We start from the raw sequence: 18,892 nt of genomic DNA, 5'->3' as shown, positions 1-18,892 counted from the left end.
AGTGAGACGAGGACGCGGATTTTATCCCGAAGTTCACTCTTCCTTGGGGAAGAGCTACTCTCTGTTTGGAGCGGTGCCGGAGCCAAAGCTTGCGGAACGCCACCGAAGGCTCACCGTAATCTCCTTCGAGTCACCCCCAACGGATGAGCCTCGAATCACTCGGGGTTGGTCTAGAAGGCGACCACCACACCTTTACAAACTTCTCCGGAGCACACCACAAGCAAGGAAGCTTCCGGAGGAACCTCTAACCGCCTAGGAGCCCAAGCTCCAAGAGTAACAAGTCATGGTGGATGAATGTTGCGGGGAATGCGATTTGGTTTGGTCAAAGTGTAGATCGGGTCTTGCTCTCCCAATCCCCAAAGTTTCAACAAGATTGGGTGGAGGGATTGAGAGTAGTGAGCAAAATGGGGTGTAGCAATAGAGGAGCTCAACAAGACATTAGGGTTGAGGGATGGAGGAGGAAGAAGGGGGCTTATATAGTGTTCTTGGCCGGGAGGGGATTTCGGCCCGTTGGACCCCGTGCGCACGGGCCAAGTCAGCCCCGTGCGCACGGGGTGTCCAGTGAGTTTCGCGGTACCCCGTGCGCACGGGCCAAGTCAGCCCCGTGCGCACAGGGTGTCCAGTGAGTTTCGAGGTACCCCGTGCGCACGGGGTCAGAGACCCCGTGCGCATGGGGTGTCCCGAAATATTCTGACTACCCCGTGCGCACGGGGGTCAGAGACCCCGTGCACACGGGGTGTCCAGAAGATTTCTGATGAAACATCACAGGACACCACGGCAAAGCACACAATAAGTGGAATATCTGAGGAGGTGTAGGAGGGCTAGTGTATCTGTCTTGGAGGCATTCCCACACGACACTAATTCCACGAAGACCCCTCTTGATAGTGCAGTTTTACCTACGACTCAAATCGAACCAAAACGAAAAACCTTCAAGTCGCCGGTAACCACGCCTTTGATCTTTTTGGACTGGGGGGTCGCACACCTCCATCAATGGACACCTTGGAACCAAAGTCCTGAGATAAACTTTAGCAACCAACATTAGTTCCACTAACCACATTGTCATCACACCAAAATATAATCTAAGTGATGCTTGCACTTTCAAAGGCCATTGGTCTCGGTTGGTGGCACGAACCGGGACCAATGCCACCCTTTGGTCCCGGTTCGTGGCACCAACCGGGACCAATGACCCCCCTTTAGTCCTAGTTGGTGCCACCAACCAGGACCAAAGGCCGCCGCTTCCCGCCCTTTGGGCTGCTGAAAAGAGGCCTTTGGTCCTGGTTGGTGGCACCAACCGGGACTAAAGGGGGGCATTGGTCCCGGTTGGTGCCATGAACCGGGACCAATGCTCTCAGTATATAAGAAAGCACTTAGCGTTTTTCAGATTCATCTCTGCATCAGTTCCCCCGCCCCGACGACGCCGCCAGGCTGCCCGAGCTCGCCCCGTCGACGCCGTCGCCGCCCTCTGCTGCCTCGTCGACGCGCAGCCGCCCCGCCCCGACCACGCCGTCGGCGGCCCGCCCCAACCACGCCGCGCGCCCCTGCCCCGACCACGTCGTCGTCGCCCCAGCTGCCCTGACCACGCCGCCGTCGCCTCTGCCTCGCCCTGCCCCGACCACGCCGCCGTCGCCTCTGCCCCTGCCCCGACCACGCCGCCGTCGCCTCTGCCCCTGCCCCGACGCGCCGCCGTCGCCTTGGTCAGGGCCGGCACTGCCCCCTTCCTCCCGATTTTTTTCTGCACATATATATGATGTTTTTTTCCTGATTATATGTATATGTATGAGTATATGTATGTGTGTATATCTGTTTATATGTCCTTTTTTAGATCTTTTTTTTGCATTTTTATAAAAATGTATATATGTATGTATATATGTTCTCTGTGTATATATATGTTCATGTATATATGCAAAAGATAGATTTTTAGAAAAGTTAGGATTTTTTTCTGTTCATAGATTTTTTTGGTGATATTAATTATTGTAGAATATGCAAATGTTTGTATATTCATATGAACAATGCATTAGGCAAAACCTTTACTTTTTCGAAATTTTCTATTTGAACATTTTTTTATGAATGAGAGGAAAAAGGAAAATAAGAAGAGGAAGAAAGGAGAAGAAGAGGAGAAATAAATAAGAAGAGGAAAAAAGAAGAAAAAGAAGAGGAGAAGAAGAAAGGAATAGAAGAGAAGAAGAAAAAATAGAAAAAAATTCTATTTTTTTCTTCTTCTCTCCTCTATTCCTTTCTTCTTCTCCTTTTTTTTCTTCTTTTTTTTCTTCGATCTTCTCCTCTATTCCTTTCTTCTTCTCCTCTTTTTATTTCTTCTTCATTTTCTTATGTTTTATCGGGTCTGTCGTCGTCGATATACCCCTCTCCCGATAACTTCAACACGAGGGGGGTCGATATACCCCCTCCCCGATAATATTATTTTCCCATGTACGTATGTCGTCGTTGTCGATATAACCCCGTCCCGATAACTTCAACACGTGGGGGGGGGTCGATATACCCCCTCCCCGATAACATTATTTTCCCATGTATGTATGTCGTCGTTGTCGATATATATAACTCCCTCCCAGATAACTTCGACATGATGGACGGTCGATATTTATACCCCCTCTTGACCGTGATAACTTATACCACGGGAGCACCCCCCGGCCCTCTCGCTCGACCAAAACTCTCGAGGACACCAAAACCCTAGAAAAAAACGATTTCGGTCTCCTACCCCCTCCCGCCGCGCCCCTACCCTTGAAGCGTTGCCGAGGCCACCCCAAACCCGGAATAAGCTAGGTCTACGTTTGCACTAATATATCCACCTGCTGTCATGTTTGTGTAATAATTGCCATGTTGTAATATTTGCAGAAACAATGGAGCACGGACGAGACGAGCAAGCAGAAGAGGTGTTGGGGGACATAATCTTAGCCGGAGGTGATATCTTGTCGTATCTTAACAACAATGATGGTCTGGAATAACAGGGTGAAGAAGCAGGCTACGGTGATCGAAGAGTGGAGGAGGAAAGACATGATTATGATGGCTCCGGTGACCCAATGCTGGTGCAAGAAGGAGCCCGTGGTGACGGCTCCGGTGACCGAACAGAGTCCGGCCAGGTAAATATATTAGTTAAGCCTGTGCTGACTAGCTAATTGATGCATTCATTGTTTTGGTATGTACACATATTAATTAACACTCGTCTTTCTTCTTTTTTCTAGCCCTCCGGATCGAGCACAACTTCGGTAAAGAGACGAGGCCCGAAGAGAAAGTTGCGCTCGGATGAAAGGTTTGAGATCACAGCAATAGCGCGCGACGGCCAACTGATTGAACCCATCCGGACAAAGGATGCATTTGCTGCTCAGTGCGGGGTTCTAGTTAGGGACAAGATCCCGATCAGCATCCACCAATGGTATAAGCCTAAGAAGGAAGACCCTGAGGTGTCTTATGTCAATGATATGCAGAAAGATGATCTTTGGACTGAGCTGAAGGCAAATTTCACCCTACCGCCAGAGGAGGATCCGGAGAAGCCAGTTAAAGAGCAATTAATCAAGTCTCATGCTCTTAAGAAGATGGCAGACCTATTCAGGAGGTGGAAGAATGAGCTGAAAACGTTTGTCGACAAAGAAGAGACACCAAAATTCATTGGCCGGTATGAGAAGATCAGAGATCACTGGCCCGCATTTGTGGCCCACAAGACAACGGAAAAGAGTAAGAAGATGTCAGCGACAAACAAGAAGAATGCTGCGAAGAAGAAGCTTCACCACCGCACGGGGTCAGGTGGCTACCTCAAAGCCCGGCCTAAGTGGGCCAAGGCTGAGAATGATCTGCTTGAAAAAGGGATCGAACCACAGACAATGAACTGGGCAGACCGTTGCCGGACTTGGTTCTTCGGGGCTGGCGGAACCTTGGACCCTGTATCAGGGAGGTGCGTTTGGACGAACGAGCTTTTGAGAATACCGGTCAAGAAGATTCAGCAATATATCGATGCAGCGCAGGAAGGGACGCTCGTTCCAAACAGAGAGAACGACGAGCTCACAATGGCCCTCGGGAATCCTGAGCACCCTGGACGGACACGAGGCACGCCAGGCTCCGTTCCGTGGAAGGCTGGTTTTCCGGACACAGGCGGTTACAAAAGCCAGGAGAGGAGGAAAAAAATGGAGCAGACCCAAATTCAGAAGCTGCACGAAAGGGTTCAAGCGCTAGAGGAACGAGACGACAATCGACATGCCGAAACTACCCCCGAAGCTACCCCGCCATCTCAGCGGAGAAGCAGCGTGGCTTCCACCGAGCTGCTTCAGCTGGAGCATGTCTTGACGGCTCCTGCTAGCTACCCCGTGGATGCTATCACGGAGTCTCAACATTGCCACCTTATGGCGCAATGGCAGAACTTCAAAGTCAAGGCGGTTGTTGGCTCTGTTTTACCTCTTGAACCCGGCGCAACCTACCACTGCCGGCCGATTCCAGAAGGATATGCTAGGGTGATGGTGGATGAAATAACGGAGGGATTTGAGGACCTCCAGCTTGACCACCCTACCGGTGAAGGGGAGACTCGGCTGGGTTTAGCTCTGAAGACTCCGTGCCTATGGCGGAAGGAGCTCATTAACCTTCCGAACTGGACGCCTCCGGCGAGTAAGGGCACTCCGCCGCCGCCTCCTCCTCCGGCGAGTGATCAGGGCACTCAGCCTCCTTCTCCGGCGCGTGGCGGCACTCCGCCTCCTCCTCCGGCGAGTGATCAGGGCACTCAGCCTCCTTCTCCGGCGTGTGGCGGCACTCCGCCTCCTTCTTCGCCAGCGCCGGCGTGCCAGAGCAGCCAGCCTCCTCCTTCTCCGCCTCGTCGGCAAGGGCGGAAGAGACCCGCCGCCGCTCCGGCTGCTCCCGGCGCGTCGTAGTCCTTCTCCTCCGCCTCGTAAGCAAGGAAAGAAGACAGCCGCAGCCGCTTCGTCTGCTCTGCCGGCGTCTAGCAGTACAGCTGCCAGAGGCGGGAGGCAATACAGATTCGGTCCTTCTCTGAAGACTCCAGAGAAGTTACCATACGAGAGGACCAAGGAGGAGAACGCGAAGATCGTGCGAGCTGAAGTGAAGAACTTCTTTGAAGGGGTGAAAGCAAAGAAACATCCACCTCCGGAGGAGAAGGTAGATCCGGTGAAAGCGAAGCGCACTCTGGATGCCCTAACAAAACCACCAAAGTCTCCGCCGAAAGGCAACTATAAGCGCATTATTGCAAAGACATTTGTCGAAGCGGAGCGGTCGGGAAGTACTGTCAGTGATCAAAGGTTAAAAGAACGACGAGCTGGGGAAAAAATTGCCCAGCTCGGCGAACAAGCGAACCAATCGTGCCCCCCGCTCAAGGTGTCTAAAGACATCGTCGCTAATGATCCGAGGATGGTGGCCAGTTATAGCAATCTTGGAGATTACCTGCCCGACGATGTACATTATGAAATCATGGAGGTGGACGAACACAAATACCATTACGGGAAGCCTCTTGTCAAAGATGAAAGATCTCTAACAACGATGATGCGAAGATTACATGATTGGTACATGAAAACCTGCAGAGAGTCTGATGGGATGAATACTTTGACGTTGAGAGTTAAACCGGAGCATGACCTCGTTGGAATTGAACTGTTGAATGTTCCATTTGAGGAGTTCTTCCAGTTTTTCAATCAAAAGGCCATCGATAAATCAACGATCACTTGCTACTGTGTGTAAGTAGTACTACTTCTGTCATTAAGTCTCTCTATATAGGTCGCTCTTTCATTGCATGTATTTATAATTATCCTCACTATATTATGCAGATTGAAGATCGCCGAATTGAAGAAAAGACAAATCGGTGATATTGGGTTCATTAACACAAATCTCATAGATGCATATACGGTTGAAAAACATGCCAAAGAAGCCGAGGCCAACTTGCTACGATCGTTGGTATTAAATCAAAACAAAGATATAATACTCTTTCCTTACAACATCAAGTGAGTGTTACTGTCTTGTGCATATTCGGTTTCCCTTATTAGTCCAGGTTATGGTAATGTAATTGATGACTTATGCATGCATGCGCAGCTTCCACTATATTCTCCTAGAGATTAAGCTTGAGAAGGGAGTAGTAACCGTCTTAGACTCGAGACGAAAAGATCCCCAGGACTATGCGGACATGACTCAAATGCTCGAGAAGTAAGTTAAATCGATCATTATCCACCATATCAGCAACTTTGTTCATTTCCTGATATCAAGTAATTGTTTTCTTTGTCTGGCAGGGTTTGGAGAAAATTCACCACAAAAGCTCCGGGACTGCCGAAGAAGCTGCAATTTAGACACCCGGAAGTAAGTACTATAGTAGCATGTTCCGCACATCTCCTAGTGATTCAAGCGCTAGTTTCATCAATACCATTTAGCATGCTTGCATATTAGTTAGATTGACCTCTATTTCTTGTAAAGTGGTTGTGGCAGGAACAAGGGAATGATTTCTGTGGATACTACGTTTGCGAGTCTATCCGCCACACGACCTGTGAGCGGGGCTACTCTGACGAACAATATGAAGTGCGTAAGCAATAATATTCACAATTTTATTTCATTACCATCATTTGTGTCGAGTTTCATTTATTCATATATATATATGTATTGACCCCCTTCTTCAAATTAGATGTTTCGGATGCGGGATGAACTCCTAGCAGAAGATCGTATGCGAGCAATTCAAGAGGAATTGGCGGCATTCTTCCTTGACCACGTGATCGCTGAAAACGGAGAATACTATGTGGACCCTGTGTTCTTACAATTTAATTAGGAGATTATATTGTAAGAGATAATTATTGTATATATGTAGCCGGAAGTGTCAGATAGATATACGAGAACTTGTTGTTCGACCAATCTCTCGGAGAAGGAGAGGTGGTCGATATCACTTCTTTCTGTATGCATATGTTCATGACGATCTTCTGTTTCCTTCATTTGCTTACTAGCTAGCGTGTCTAGTCCTCTCCATACGTATATAGTACGTAGCGTCGACCAAGCACGGAGATAAGAGAGGACACTTCTCTCTATTAATTAGCTAGCTAACACAATACATGAAACACCTAAATTAACCCCCCAAAACCCCCCACCCCCTCCCCTTTTCAAAAAAAAACAAAAACCCCAGCCCCTGAAATGCTGACGCGTGGATGCCTATTGGTCCCGGTTGGTGACACCAACCGGGACCAATAGGCCACCAACCGGGACCAAAGGCCCCCCTGCCTGGGCTGGCAGCAGCGGCCACGTGGAGGACCTTTTGTTCCGGTTCGTGTAAGAACCGGGACTAAAGGGTTAGGGCTTTAGTAACGACCCTTTAGTCCCGGTTCGAAAACCGGGACAAAAGGCCCTTACCAACCGGGGTAAAAGCCCCTTTTTCTACTAGTGCAAATAGCTGCACACAACCAAACATGCCCGAAATTCCAAGTTAAATGTTGAAATTTGCTTTCAATTAGAGCATCTCCAACAGATACCAAAAAAACAGCCGCCATGCCCGACAAACTGACATTTGAGGGACTTCAAAAACAGCTTATCTCTATTGTCTCGGAAAGAAAGATGCCCTATCTCTATACAGTGGCAAAAAAAAAATTACAACTACCCTAAAATTCTGCTACAAGTGTTGCAAACTTGCAGCACCTCTAGGAGCTGCCCTAAAGCCAAAAATGTCTTGGCGAAAACCCAACCACCATGGTGAAACTTCCTTGTTGCCGACCATCACCACCCCACGCCGAGGTTGGTTCTCACCGCCACAACTTCGTCGACCGCCCCTGGCCCCACCGCTCAAGACATTCAACACGCCCCCCCCCCCCCCCCACACACACACACACGACCACCACTGAATCCCATGAAGTCACCACCCAATTCCGACCGTTCCCCACTCCATTGCCGCCCTCCGACATCCATTGGCAGCCATCGCGACCCCCGCGTTACCATTAGCAAAGCCACTTCTCCTTGAAAGCTCTTGGCGCTCGGTCGGCGTGGCGCCGCCAAATTTGACCGCACCCCCCGATTCCCCTCCAACCTCTACCCCGCCCTCGCTGCATTTCCTCTACCTCTACGGACCAAAATCGAGCTCGACACTTGCAATTGTCATATCTGCCTCCCTGCCTCTCCACCATAGGATCTCATGTTTCAATTGCTTTCAAATTTTAGGTCATCAACTTATTTGAGATCATCCGTCCAGCCAATACCCTGTCAAACAAGTAATACCCACCCAACCGCTCATCGAAATCATTTCTTTTTCTTCCCAACCATGCAGAAAAGGCGAGCCAAAGATGGCTCCAATACGGCTAAGGCCCTGTTTGGGTTATCGTTTCCATTTCAAATACCCCTGTAAAACTTAGACCTCCACCAGTCGTTTTCATTTCTGGCAGGAAATAGCTCTTGGCCAGTAAGTTACACCTGTATTTAATTACATCGATGCCAAGCGCGGCCTAACTGGGAAAAAAGTTCAAAATGGCGCGCATCAGGAGCGTTCTAGACGGATTTGGATGAATTAAGTGCCAAAACTGATTAAAGCGCTCGCACACGCAAGCACCCATGGCCATGTAGCAACAACGCAACGTTTCACGGTTTCTCAGACAAAAACGAGATCACCAGACGTAAAACAAGCCGGAAGGGAACCAGTGAGCACAGCCGAAACCAGCCCGCCCATGCAGGCCCTAATCAGATTCAGATGAGCTGCCGCTGGACACAGCGTCAAGTTCCTCCTTCATTGCCGCAACGGCACCCCTGAAAATGTCAGACGTAGCACCGGTTATTATGGAGCCACCGTGGTGTTTTCAATTCAAGCTACGCAAGTTCAATATATTCCAAACTTCTTTTAAGAATATACTATTCCCTCCGTTCCTAAATATAAGACCTTTTAGACATTCCACTATGAACTACATAAGGATGTATATGGACATATTTTAGAGTGTAGATTTACTCATTTTGCTCCTTATGTAGTCTATAGTGGAATCTCTAAAAGGTATTATATTTAGGGACGGAAGGAATACCAAGCATTTCAGCTCAAATGTAATGATGCAACCAAATATACACCATGGGAATGCACATGATGACACTAACGACACGCTACGACAGTGCACCCGCTATGATAATAAATCATGCTTCACTTGATTATCAATTCTGCCAGAATAATGATATGCATAACATAACGACAAAGTTACGTATGGAGTCAAAGTTAAAACGAGTTATTATATTTAAAGGACCCTTGGAATTAGAAGACGTGTTGAAGAAAAAGAAAGGCGAGACGGGAAGAGTTACCAAAATGCTTCACGGATCTCCTGACTGGCAGGATCCAGCTTCATCGCAGCCATGTACGTGTCGCATGCTTCCTTGTGATCCTAGGATACAAGAACACAAAGCATATAGTTATTGTCTACATGAGGAGACGGTGTTGACATGTAAAACAGCAAGCTAAAGGCCAGCAATGCGCTGATTTTGTCTGACCTTGAGTGAAGGCAGCTCCTTTCCGCCAGTAACCTTTTGGCCAATCAGGCTGCAGCCTTATGCAAGCATTGGCATCCACCAGAGCATCATGTGCTTCACCAATCCTTAGATGGCAAAGGCTCCTGTTTGAATAGAGCGTTGCATCTTCAGGATCCACTTTGATTGCCTGCATCAAACCAAATCATGAGCACGATCCGCCATCCCAGAATCAAAGGGCTCAAACGGATAGAGCAACAATATACCTCACTGTAGAATTTTGATGCACCGGCGTAGTCCTTCTCCTCTACTGCTTTTGCACCAAGTGATTTCAGCTCAGCCTTCTTATCTTGACCTACCTTGTCCTACACCATTAAGAGAACATGTACTTAAGCCCTCTCTTCAGAGCAACAATTTTATCACTTCAATTCATAAGCATGTTTAGTTGAAAACAATTGGAATGCCCTAAACGTGGTACTTTCATCTCCAAGCAACAGTATTGGCAAAATTGTGCAATGATAACACCTAAAAACCAGTTAATAATGACAAATGAATATGCGCAGCAAAACATACTTGACTGACTTGCAGTGAGTAATATCATGATGTTCTGTTTCATGCGACCAGTTAATAGGATTATGTTTCTATTTTGTACTTGCTTCCCTCTTAACCAGAGTTTCACTATATGTGTTCAGGACTTCCTGATTTTATTTGCCAGACTAGACTATTAACATCGTCCCAGTGATGGTTCCGCACTACTATTTCTACATATTTGTTATTGTAGCTGCTACACAGATGCTGTTGAAAAAGAATATCACACCATAGCGAACGAATGACATGCACCTTATTTCACACATCTCACGAACAGGACAAACATAAGGTTCTACAAATTGTAACATCGAAATAAATGAGCTTTGAATTGAGTTTGTACCTTGTCCTTCAAGTGCTTTGATTTTACATGGGTAATGATTCCATCAACACTCCAGCTTGGCACACATTGAACGGGTTTGGTGTATGGAAATAGAATGTCCACGAGCTCTCTTCTTCCAGAGTCTGCAACGATTTCTATTGGTGTCGTACCACACTGTTATGTACAAAAAAGAACAGGAGGAAGATATTTATGGAGGATGATCGCAATGTGACAACAGAAACATAGGATACATCCAGCTAAAACAACACTGTGATACACTAAAGCAGCAATAATTAAGACATTCCACGTGTTCCAACAGTTACCAACACGACATCATCACCACAAGTAATAGTATTATGACCTTTTTTCACAAGTAATATTCTATAAATGGAATATCAAATGATACAAACTGGTTAGCTGCCTCTTCATGGAAAATACCAAGAACCACATACAACAGCAGCAGCAGCAGCACAGTCTTTCAGTGCCAAACAAGTTGGGGTAGGCTAGAGTTGAAAACCATGAGATATCAACTCTATCACGTATATCAACATTCCCCGATCCTTTCTTGTGTGGCCATATATTATCCATCTCAACATGCGCATCTCTGCTACACCTAGTTGTTGGGCATGTCGCCTTTTAGTTGGCCAACACTCAGCGACATACAACATCGCAGGTCGAATCGCCATCCTATAGAACATGTCTTTTGCCTTTTGTGGCACTCTCTTAACATAGAGAATGTCAGACGCTTGGCGCCACTTCATTCATCCAGCTTTGATTCAATGGCTCACATCTTCATCGATATCATCATCCTTCTACAGTGTAGGCGTCTGAAACATCATCATCTGCACTCCTATCCAGGCGTAGGCGTCTGAAACAGTCTTTGTCTCCTTAATAGCCTTTTGGTTTTGGACATCATCATTCCACTACCTGGTATCTTTAGCTTCGATTCTACTACTGGTCACTCCAAACTCCCCTAAAGCTACCTTCCGAATGCAAGTCGTCATCTTCATCCACATATTGTTTGCATCGCCTCCTTCCTCCCATGGGCCCTCCGTAATAACCCTCTCCTTGAAAGCTACCTCCCCCTTGAGCTTCCACCAGTTTGTTCTATATCCTGCTGGACACGAATCCAAAAGCAAAAATCAGCCACCACAAGCTTATGTTGAGGGACAACACTCTCTCCAGGTATCACCTTACAACCTACGCAAGGATGCATGTCTTCTCTTCTCAAGAGGACGAAATCAATTTGGCTCGAGTGTTTTCCACTACTAAGTCACTAGATGGGATTCTCTCTTTCTAAAAAGTACCCACGATCATGTCGTAGGCTAAAGCAAAGCTTAAGACATCCTCTCCTTCTTGATCCCTGCTGCCATATCCAAAGCCCCCCATGCACCCCTTCAAAATCTGTGTTAGATGTACCCACGTGGCCATTGATGAGGTCTCCTCCTATGAAGAGCTTCTCACCAATAGGTACACCGTACACTCCTAACCATGTCCTTCGGGCCTTCCCATAATTCCATCTTGGTGCTCTCGCTATGGCCTACTCGCAGAGCATACCCATTGAGAACTAAGTCCCCAATGACCAGCTTGACCAGGATAATCCGGTCCCCTTGCCTTTTGACGTCTACCACCCCCTTCTTGAGGCTCTTTAATCAAGATGCCTACTCCATTTCTGTTTGTAGTCGTCCCCGTGTACCACAACTTGAAGTCGGTATCCTCTACCTCCTTCGCCTTTTGTCCCTTCCATTTGGTTTCTTGCACGAATAGGATATCAACACCTCTCCTCACCGCTGCATCCACAAACTCCCGTAATTTACCCGTCAAGGACCCTATGTTCCAGCTACCTACGCAGATCCTACTAGGCTCGGCTAGCTTCCTTACCCTTCACACTCATCGAGTCAAATGCTAAGAACCACGCAACTTAAAAAAAATACTCATTATGTCCCATGGTTCTCCCCTTTTTTAAGACAAAACTAACAACCTTTTGACCACAATGTTTGTTTTCTGGAAACATGTAATATTCTTACAAGTTACAATAACATTCCACATAAAACTTAAATAAAAGTCAACTACCCGCCACTTGTTGCAGTAAAATCAAGACAAAAGGGGTATGCGTCCAGCTCGAGTCGAACGGTTGCATTCAATAATCCTGCCCCGTTCAAGTTGAATCAACAAGCCCCCCCCCCCCCCCCCCCCCCCCCCCGCATCAATCTCGAAGAGGGAAAAAACTTTCCATAAGATTTGTAAGGTTAGACATGACTTATCCACCGTGTCACAAGCATATGACACATTGAGCCAACAAAGGTACCATATGCATCAAGAATAACAAAAAATAAGAGGAACAAAGATTCACCTGCTCATCCGGAATGTTAGGATTTGCACCAGCCTCTAGCAAGTACTTAATACAATCAGCCAATCCATACGTAGCTGCCACCACCAAGGGAGTGTACGGATTAGCAGAATCCATGTCAGCACCAGCCTGTGGACGCATGTTATGCAAAGCAAAATGCCATGCATAAAACAGATAATGAAAAAAAGAATTAGATAACAAAACCCACTATATCTATATACTATACACACACACACACACACACACACAATCTAATGAGTTCCCGTCTAGAAATCAAGACATGAAGAAACAAGACAAACAGGATACCAGACCTTGACAAGTAGCTTGACACAGTTCAGTGAGTCAGATTCACTCACTCCATGCTTGGTAGAATTAAGAGCCATAAGTAGAGGGGTACATGAAACTTCTGACACCCTGTTTGGGTACAAATTAAAAAGAAGAAAATCAGTTTCCTAAGAAGTGACATAATTCAACAGTTACAGCAATAAGACTTCAAATACAACATAAGAACAGAAAACACAGGTTAGACGCATTTGACTATACACAGCCACATAATATGTCTGAACTCACATCCGTACATTAGCATTATTTTGGATTTGTAAAGCTATAAGTTACCAGCGAACTACCCTAAACTTGGCCACTATAGGTATTCCCATTATTCTGAACGTGAGGTGACTAGAAAATTTATGAATGAAGACATGTCAAAACAATACAGTAAAAACTTCAATACTTGTGAAAGTAGATTTGGTAAAATATCAAAGATAAGTCCAACATAACAGATGAAAACAAGCATATAAACCGTCTAGATTGCATCAAGTTGTCCAAATTGTCAATGAAAAAAGTATGGAATTTACACATTACATCTGCATGGTGGTCCAACAAAATCTTCAAAGCACCAGCATTCCCATAGTAAGAAGCAGTGTGCAGGGGCGTCCCATGAGCGCCATCTATATCCACACTGGCTCCTCTGGATAATAATAGACGCAGTGCACATTCATGCCCTAGCAAAACACACGAATAGCATGGGTGTCATAAAGAACAACCATTAAAAAGACACACAATAAGAGCTGGCTAAGACAAATATGCAATAAATTCCTATAAGATGTGCACTGAGCCACTAAAGAGTTCCATAACAACCTTTTCTTCCTGTAATAAGCCAAAACATTTGAAGATACAGACATCAGTTCACCATAAAATTCATTTGAGTTCCTCTAAGTTGTTACAAAAAAAATCTTTCAGAAATTGCAATGACAATCATGAGAAGATCAAAAGCAGAACCGACAACTGAACATTAATGGCACCTTAACCAGATGGGTCAATATTGTTACCCGGACACCCACGTCTTAAACTTATCAATGATATGTGTGGATCACTGGATCAAACATGGCTGTGTGCATTATGATGACGCAGAGGCCGGCTACCCCCTTTCGTTAAAAATGTGTGGATCAAACACCATTGCTTCAAAGCATGGTCTGAAAGAACCACTAGAATTAAATGCTGCCGGGATTGAAGGCTCATATTGACAACGGTAAGTAATGATTGTTAAGGAGTATTAGTATTAGGTCTAGGAGTCCTGTTAGGCTATGTTTCATTTCCTTGTACCCCAAGTCTTGTGTAATATTTATATGCCCCTTGGGCTATGCAATAGAGATAAATTGCATCATAACATGATATTAGAGCCTAGGTTTAGGTCTCCTCCGGACGCCCCAACTCGTCCTCCTCTTCCTATCGATTTTTTTTCGGTCTCCCGATCCAATCTCTCACGCCGCCGGTTTCTTCTGGCTGTCTGTCTCACCGCCGGCTGCTGCTCTGTCCTGACGCCGCGCATGCCTCCGCCTCTGGCCAACCTCCTTCAGCCCGCACGCGCTGCCCGCTTGCTCCGGCACCCCGCCCTGCAGTCCGCGTCACTCCGCCCTGCATGTCCACGCTCCTGCTGCAGGAGCGGCTGCAAGCGCTTGACAAGGCCAGGAGTGGCTGCTACTTCGTCCGCCTCCACCATCCGCAGGTCAACCCTGCCGCTCCTCCCTGCAGGTCCACGCCCCTGCTGCAGGAGCGGCTGCAAGCGCTTGACAAGGCCAGGAGTGGATGCTACTTCGTCCGCCTCCACCATCCGCAGGTTAACCCTGCTGCTCCTCCCATGACGCCGCCACCTCCCCAAGGTCACGTCGCTGCTGCTGCCACCCCAGGGCGCCGCCAGCTGCCGAATCCTGCTGCCTCTCTCTGGTCAACACCCGCCGATCCAGCCGCATGGATCAGCTCACCGCTCAATCCGCCAGCTCCGCGCCATTCCGTCCCAATTCAGGAGGCTTCCGATTCACTGGCCGTCCTTCGTCAACTGCTGCAGCGTCTAAACTGCTCTCCTACACCCGTGCATGAAGCTGCCTTTCTGGTCAATGGCCGCAACGTGTGCTTGCCCGCCCCCTGCTACGATCTGGCTGTCTCTTCTGCTCCGCTGCCATGGTTCCTGGACGCTGCGTTTTCGTATTTTGATTTGGTTCTTCTGGCTGATTGCCTGTGTTTAAAAAAAAAGACACGATTTTCTCGGGTGCCATGAGGATTCTGTAAAACAATTTCACCAACATAGCTTTAAGAAGATTGAGAGAAGAATGTTAAAGATAGGTACATAAAAGATTGTCGGGTGGTTTCTAGATTGCTGATCCTGAGGCCAGAACAGACCAGCCCAGCATAGAAAATATAGGGCAACAAATAAGTCAGTGGAACAAACTAACATGGAACAAAGAGTTACTGCACAACAGTGAAATTACCGGAAAGTATTTTCAATATTCAAAACCGGAAGGTTTGATGGTTACAGCTTCGCATTCACTTGTTCTTGTTTAGCAACAGATTAATATTCATGAAAATCACCAATGGATCAATGAGCTTATGCACAGAGAGAGAGAGAGAGAGAGAGAGAGAGAGAGAGAGAGAGACCATTTTTGGCAGCACAATGAAGAGGAGCAAAGCCTGTCCCATCTATCTTATTTGGATCGGCTCCATGGTTGAGAAGATATCTGGCAGCAACAAATTCTCCACACAACGCTGCACAACCCAAAGGTGGTGGACCTGCCAACAAACAAGTATTCTGTCAGGTCACCAATATATCTCGCTCTCTCATCTCAAAGGTGAAAACATTCAAGCTCTACTAATGTACAATACTATAAGGTATACATGTTTCTTTCTTACACGCATGTGCTGCCATTAGATAAATTCCTGTAAATGTGGCTGATAAACCACATTCCATGTAAATACTAAAAGATCCTCTCACCACCAGATAACCACATAAAACATGTAGTATGGTATGCGTGCATGAGCAGGCATGCCCACATGTGTGGTGTGTTCCAGTTTGCATGTTTGGAAAGGGAGGTAGATGCTCCCACGTGCTCTGAACTGCACTAAAAGATGTTATATGTGGAAGCATATTGACAAAATACCACATAAAAATGGTAAACAACTTTAAAGCCAGAATGTGATTAATTATATTAACAGAAAAACTAATCGGTGCAAGTGCCCAGATAGTTTTCCTATACAGCGGATTTCAATGTAGCGCCTCGCCTATAGGAAAGATGGTGTATGCATGTGGGGAACCTACCACTTCGTGCCGATGCCATCAGTGTTTATTGCTAAATTCAAAATTCAAAACAATTTATGTCCTAAACCACCAACCTGATTAACAACCCATCTTAATTGTTGAGTTCATCTCGGCAGAAGCTTCTAAACAAGATCCCATTTTGTCGCTACCAACTACCAGATGGTTACCAAGTAATAATGTATTTAAGCATTGCAATCTTGTGCAGTCTCAGAGAGTGAGAATTCAATTGTTGCCAGTAAGTAGGAGATGATATTAGACCATAGAAGTACCACCATGCAAGTCTTATATGAGTGGGAGAGTGATGTCCCTAATGTGGCAACCAAGCGTCTATAACCCAGTAACCAAGTGGCTATCACATGGTAACCAAGTCACTATAACCTAAAAACTACTGACAGAAAAAAAAGGTCATCAAAACATACCAACATGGGATCTAGTTTCAAAGATCTCGTCACAAGAATGCTAGTGGTGAAAACAGATCACCAATCAGGTACATGATTTGAGAGAAAAGATTTTGAAAATTCAAAATCAAGGTAATCTTCGCTGACATAATACTATGGATTGGTTTGCATGCTACATGCAAGTTAGATTACCGAGCTCGTGCCACCTTTATCGGCGGGCACCATATGGGAAGACTACCCGAGGGCCATGCATCAAACAGTTTGTCCTTCTATTTGTAACAAAGTAGAATATGTGTGATGATTAATTAATGTAATGGGAGCTACATATTTGATCATAAGAGCATCCCCAATAGCTTGTATGTATATGTGTTCGTAAATTTGTCCATGTCATCAACCAACAAGCTATCATACAATCATTCCAATAGAGTGTATATAAGAAAATGAGATAATAAATAGCTCTGCTTCCCCTTTGCACCTTGGAGCTGGATGCTAAAAATGACATAAAAAGTGAAAGGCTCTCAAAAGGACCTGCATCAGCATCATTTAGTTAAGCAGAAACACAAAAACATACATGCATTGAATTCAGCTTCCCAACGTGCCTTGAAAAAATAATATCAAGAACACCAGAGAAGTGCAAAACAGAGAAAAGAAACGGTGAAAACGTACAATTTGACAGCACAGCACCACTTGTTTCCACATGCAATTTCTGCTTTTAACATTCAGAATTAGATATGGCAATTGCATGCTAGAGCTAAAAAGAATATGTAAACAAAATAGCTAAGCCATTATCTGAGTTACATGTTGCATCAGACAGAACAGCTTACATGACAGTATGGCAATCCAAAATGCAGTAACTGATCTAGAAGAGGAAAAGCACGCACCACCACGGGAGCCACCGGCATTGACGTCAAGACGAAGCTCCTCTACCAGGTATTCGCAGACCTTCATTTGACGCGTGTATGAGGCCAATCCTAGCAGTCCAACGCCCTCTAGTATATCCATGTCAGCAAGGTTTGCTCTATCCTCCACATCCATTGCACGAACCAAATCTACATCACCCCAAAATGTGGCAGATAAGTTGTGATAAAATGCATATGAGAACTGTAAGTCTGCGACTCAGGTCCCAAAACAAAATGATTGCAGAATCTGGGTAAAATTGTCGATAAACATGGAAATTCAGCAGCCTAAAGCACCATGGTATAATCTCAAAACCAAATCTGGCCGAGAACCTCAGTTCATCACAAGGGTAGGTGCCACTACTTCCTTTTCAGGGGCAATTGGGTAGGTACCAACCACCACCATGGTGTGTCAGATGGCAAAAATAATCGTGATGATACACGTCCAGTACGCGCGAAGCAAACCAAGCGCTCCTGCAGGCAACAGGAGCCTCACGGGCAGGCGAGCGCGCCGCGGACGAGGCGGCGGGGGGCGGCGAGGCGTGCGGTGCGGTACGGGTACGGTACTCACCCTTGAGGCGGGGAACGTCGCCATCCAGGACCGCCGCGAGCAGCGCCCTCTCCGTCGGGCCGGGGCAGGCTGTAGGAAGCAGGGACCGAGTCAGCTCGCCGCCGTGGGAGACGAGGGAACGCGCGAGGCGGGGCTAGGGTTTCGCGCGGTGGCGGAGATGCGCGTACCGTCGAGCGTGGAGGCCAGGTCGAGGACGGGCTCGTCCGGGGACGACTGCGCCGCCCCCATTGTAGCGGGGCTTCCGCGGCGGGCGGCGGCCGGCGGCGGCTCCGGTGGCGGGGGCTCTCGGCGGTGGGTTCGAGGGGGAGAAGACGAGGAAGGGGAAATGGGGAGGAGAAGAAGCGGAAGCGGGAACGTGGGGAGCGAGCGAGGGAAAGTGAAATGGGCAGCCGGGCTTGTGCCACTTTTTTTTTCAATGGAAAAAGTTGAGGGAAAATGTGGGGATAGAAAATTTTCATCTGGGTGCATTTGGTTTTCGCGAAAGTCAATTATCACAAACCTTTTTTTTCGAAAATTATCACAAACTTTAATTAAAAGACAAATTTTTTGAACATCAGTACAGACGCAAGCACTCATACATACGCGCATACACTCACCCTTTTGAACGCACACACGCACACCCTACCCCTATGAGCACCTCCGAGAGAAGAGCCGGCAATGTCATCTTGAAATTTACGAAGTCACCGTAGGCGCCTCGTCGCAAAGCGCTCATACACACGCGCATACACTCATCCCTATGAACGCACACACGCACACACGCACACCCTACCCCTATGAGCACC

General features: G+C 46.8%; 1 protein-coding gene across 4 annotated transcripts; it reads right to left on the bottom strand.

Moving 5' to 3' along the window:
• Positions 1-8,284: 8,284 nt before the first annotated feature.
• Positions 8,285-18,452, bottom strand: LOC109734846 (uncharacterized). Of its 4 annotated transcripts, none has more exons than XM_045227307.2 (8): positions 13,518-13,640; positions 12,968-13,070; positions 12,660-12,785; positions 10,328-10,480; positions 9,666-9,764; positions 9,424-9,589; positions 9,238-9,317; positions 8,285-8,703 (listed from the first exon to the last, which is right to left on the bottom strand). In XM_045227307.2, exons 1-7 carry the CDS (start codon positions 13,523-13,525, stop codon positions 9,247-9,249), a joined length of 726 nt encoding a protein of 241 aa, XP_045083242.1. In that variant the 5' UTR covers positions 13,526-13,640; the 3' UTR covers positions 8,285-8,703; positions 9,238-9,246. The 4 variants fall into 4 exon arrangements, 1 of the variants encoding a protein (XP_045083242.1); XR_012181170.1 differs by lacking the exons at positions 8,285-8,703; positions 9,238-9,317; positions 9,424-9,589; positions 9,666-9,764; positions 10,328-10,480 and adding exons at positions 10,514-11,423; positions 15,588-15,719; positions 17,525-17,692; positions 18,111-18,179; positions 18,278-18,452 and having other exon boundaries at positions 13,518-13,657; XR_012181171.1 differs by lacking the exons at positions 8,285-8,703; positions 9,238-9,317; positions 9,424-9,589; positions 9,666-9,764; positions 10,328-10,480 and adding exons at positions 10,514-11,420; positions 15,588-15,719; positions 17,525-17,692; positions 18,111-18,179; positions 18,278-18,452 and having other exon boundaries at positions 13,518-13,657.
• Between the last annotated feature and the right edge of the window lie 440 nt (positions 18,453-18,892).

The sequence above is a fragment of the Aegilops tauschii genome, chromosome 4, assembly GCF_002575655.3.
Source record: "Aegilops tauschii subsp. strangulata cultivar AL8/78 chromosome 4, Aet v6.0, whole genome shotgun sequence".
In the NCBI taxonomy this organism is placed as follows: Eukaryota; Viridiplantae; Streptophyta; class Magnoliopsida; order Poales; family Poaceae; genus Aegilops; species Aegilops tauschii.
Note: the sequence above shows the minus strand (reverse complement) of the source record. Positions and strands in the feature narration are given on the sequence as shown.

Excerpts from the sequence above, each read along its gene's own strand:
- LOC109734846 (XM_045227307.2), bottom strand. Across the intron at positions 12,786-12,967 it reads GTGTCAAGCTACTTGTCAAG|GCTGGTGCTGACATGGATTC; the intron begins GTCTGGTATCCT and ends ATGCGTCCACAG. Across the intron at positions 10,481-12,659 it reads CTAACATTCCGGATGAGCAG|TGTGGTACGACACCAATAGA; the intron begins GTGAATCTTTGT and ends TGTACATAACAG.